Here is a 3,583-nt window from a genome sequence, read left to right on the forward strand (position 1 = left end):
CTCTAGCTCTTATTATTTACCTAATTTGCTAAAAAAAACAGGATGTCGATATTGATTTTTATCGATTGCTTGGAAACGGAGTAAGTTATCAATTATCGGAAACAAACTCGATCTGCGCGGGAACTAGGAGCATCTACATTTAAAATTTCAAGTCTCTAGCTCTTATAGGTTCTGAGATCCTTTGGCTCATACGGACGGACGGAAGGACGGACGGACGGACGGACGGACGGGCAGACAGACGGACATGGCTAGATCGACTCGGCTATTGATGCTGATCAAGAACATATATACTTTATGGGGTCGGAGATGCTTCCTTCTGCCTGTTACATACATTTGGATTTTGCGCAAATACAATATACTCTTATATCCATTTTTAATGGGTTCAGGGTATAAAAATATTTAATACAATTGCAAACCCTTCCTTTTTAGAATATTCATAAAGCTTTGCTCGTATCTGGAAAAGCAAAATAGTTTGAAAATAGTTAAATAGTTCCTAATACTCCACCTAGTATTCCAAAATGAATTATCAATGTCAATAAAATTTTGTCTATATGCAGGGAGCATAGTGAAACCTTTAAAGTCTGAGTTTGGTCAATATATCTTGAGAAACAAAAAGTTGTTATACAATAAATTAATTTTCAACCGAAAGACATATATAATAGATGTCAAATGTCGGTAGGATTTTATTTATTAATGAGGAGCACACTGACTTAATAATGCCGAGGTTAGTCTAGATATTTTGGCAGCTAAATGATCTACTTGTTCGATGTTAATAGGATAATAGGATTGTTGATAAGATTTATGGGTTTTATGGTTAATACTATTAATATTTCTTAATTTATACATATACTTGTCATCCCAAACTACATTATTTTAATTAATTATTTTGACAATCATAACAATAAATCAGTTTTTATTTTTAATATTTTATACAGACCAGATTACATTGAAAACGAACCAATTGAATGATCTTACAGAGAAGTTGTATGAAAAACGACGGGAAGTACATAAGTTTAAAAAACAACTAGAAGCCCTACACTCCGAAAAAATAACATTGCAGCGAAGCTTAGAAAATACTACGCAGGAGCGTGATAATTTTCGTATACTTCAAGCTGTAAGTGGTATTATTAACATTTTGTTGTGATATATAAGTTAACTATAATTTTACTTAATATAGGAATCTGGTCATCAAACTCAACAGCTAACGACTGAAATTAGTGCAAATGAAGTTAAAATAAATTCATTGAATTTAAAAATTGAGCATCTTAATAACAACATTAAAGAGTTGCAATCTGAGTTGAAGAACAAACAAAACTTGGTTGCTAGCTTGCGCAAAGATTTGAGAGAAATAAAGGAGAAAAATGAAATGTTAGCAAAAGATATCTCAAATGATGAGTTCCGTTTTATGAAAATGGGCCATGAACTAGAGGAAATGCGAAAGGAAAGAAACTTAGTTGGACTTCAAATGGTTCGCCGTAACGACGAAATTGTTGTTATCAAAGAAAAATTACAGATTGCACAAAATGCTCTTGATAATGGCACCACGCAATACAATCAACGGGTTGAGGACATAAGGCTCTTAAAAAAAGAAATTTCGAATCTGTATACAGAACGTGAATGTCTCAAACATGCTATTAAAAGTACGGCTGACATGAGGAAAGAAATTGTGCGTTTACAGCGAGCTCTAAATCAGGAACGTATTCGAATAAGGGCTCTCACGGAAGATGCAAAAACACCAACTGGAGTACATCGTTGGCGTATTTTAAAAGGGGAGGACCCCAAAAAGTTCGAGCTGCTAGAAAAACTTCAGGTCCTGCAAAAGTAAGTAATATTTTTAAATGTACAAAAGATCGAAAGTGAAACCTTTACCTGGTGCTCAATGTGCAGATGCTTATCCAACTTCTCTCCCGATCAATTCGTAATATATACCCTGCACCCATTAAAAATATAATACTTTCACAAATGGAAATTTTCAATTGCTTTATAATAATTCACTTAAGTATTTCAAAATTTGAAAATTAAGTTACAATTTTATTAGTTCCTTATTTACCACAACTTCCAACATACAGGTTGAATGGTATAAATATTTTATGTAGTACCCGGTTAGGGAAATAACAGATTTTCATTATTTTCTACCTTTTGTAGAATTCTCTTGCTATAAGATACAACGCAATAAAATTAATTTTTATACATGTATTTATGCAACCCAAAAATGAAGTAAGGTTTAGCGATGCGTTAGAGCTCCAAAAATATATTCTTGATCCGCATCAACAGTCGAGTTAATTTACCCATGTCCGTCTGCCTGTCCGTCCGTCCGTATATATGAACGCAAGGATCTCAGAACCTATAAGAGCTAGAGACTGAAATTTTAGCTGTAGGTCCTCCTATACGCAGATCGAGTTCGATTCCGATAATCGATAACTAATTCCGTTTCCAAACAATCGATAATATCATCCTGTTTTTGAGAAAATTGGGTAATTAATAAGAGCTAGACCTACCAAACTTCAAATGTTGCTTCTAGACTAAATCATATGTGTCAAATATCATTCATTTTATAGCTATTACTACCTCCCATCTACTACGTCATAGTAACACAAGTTACGTTCAAGTAACACAATTTGCACAATTTAAATGCAATTGACTTTTTGAAAAAACACATTTTTTCTATGGTACAATCAGATATACTGCAGAAGTTTTCATTAAGATCGGTTACAAGAAAACCAAAGTTATGTTTTACTGCGCAATTGGATGGGGCAGCTAGCGCAAATTACAAGAATTTTTGTATACATGTACACACACATTAATGCGCGTCTGCTTCGAATTCTATCAACAGCATTGCGATTGTATTGTTTTTATTATGACTTCTGTTCCTCTTGGGTAGAGGCGGTGGAAAGTGGTGTGGTTTGTCGCGCATTCGAGCCCTACTGAGGAAACAATATTTTTTTTTATTGCTTGTGAGAATGTTGAGTAAAGTCGTCAGCCACTAATGCATGCGGTAAGTTGCGTGTTAGAACCCTGCCAAGGGTACTTTTATAATTAACGAGCGCGTTGCGCGAAATGCATTTGGGAGCTCCCGTCTAGAATTTCTTACTTGTTTTGGTCTAGCACAGGTATACTCAACTACACCATGCCCTATTTTCATTCATTGCACATATACGAGTTATTATTTTTCCCTTATCCTATACTACCTAACCTAGGGTATGACCGACTATAAATACCCTGTATACCTTTTTCTTTAAGTGTTTCGACCAAATCGTGCTATTCCTACAACGCCTACACTACCGTGCCGTAGCCTTGCACCACCTACACTACCGGGCCGTAGTCTCGAACCACAAGCTCCCACACTAGACTATAGTGAACAACGGCTAATCCCGATGTTAAAATAGGGCTACTAGAAAATAAAATGATTACCAGATTTCGTTCGTTAATCTCATTTTATTCACTTCTTTTACTTTTATTCACTGAACAATAAACACTACTTTGATTCCTAAACTAAGTCCCTGCCGCTCTGCTTTGGAGCCCTAGCGCTTCGCTGCACACTTTTCGTTTCGTCGCTCACTCTGTTTCTCACGACAGACGTCAA

The 3,583-nt window shown here is 35.4% G+C and overlaps 1 protein-coding gene across 1 annotated transcript; it reads left to right on the forward strand.

Moving 5' to 3' along the window:
• Positions 1-904: 904 nt before the first annotated feature.
• Positions 905-1,825, forward strand: LOC115769109 (cilia- and flagella-associated protein 58-like; the record flags this gene model as incomplete). The annotated part of the gene is made up of 2 exons (XM_030713819.1): positions 905-1,114; positions 1,178-1,825. Coding segments are annotated over 2 exons (858 nt in total), but the record flags the coding sequence as incomplete, so codon positions are not given.
• Between the last annotated feature and the right edge of the window lie 1,758 nt (positions 1,826-3,583).

The sequence above is a fragment of the Drosophila novamexicana genome, unplaced genomic scaffold (genome assembly GCF_003285875.2).
Source record: "Drosophila novamexicana strain 15010-1031.04,08,12 unplaced genomic scaffold, DnovRS2.1 tig00002309-arrow-arrow-pilon, whole genome shotgun sequence".
NCBI classification, from domain to species: domain Eukaryota; kingdom Metazoa; phylum Arthropoda; class Insecta; order Diptera; family Drosophilidae; genus Drosophila; species Drosophila novamexicana.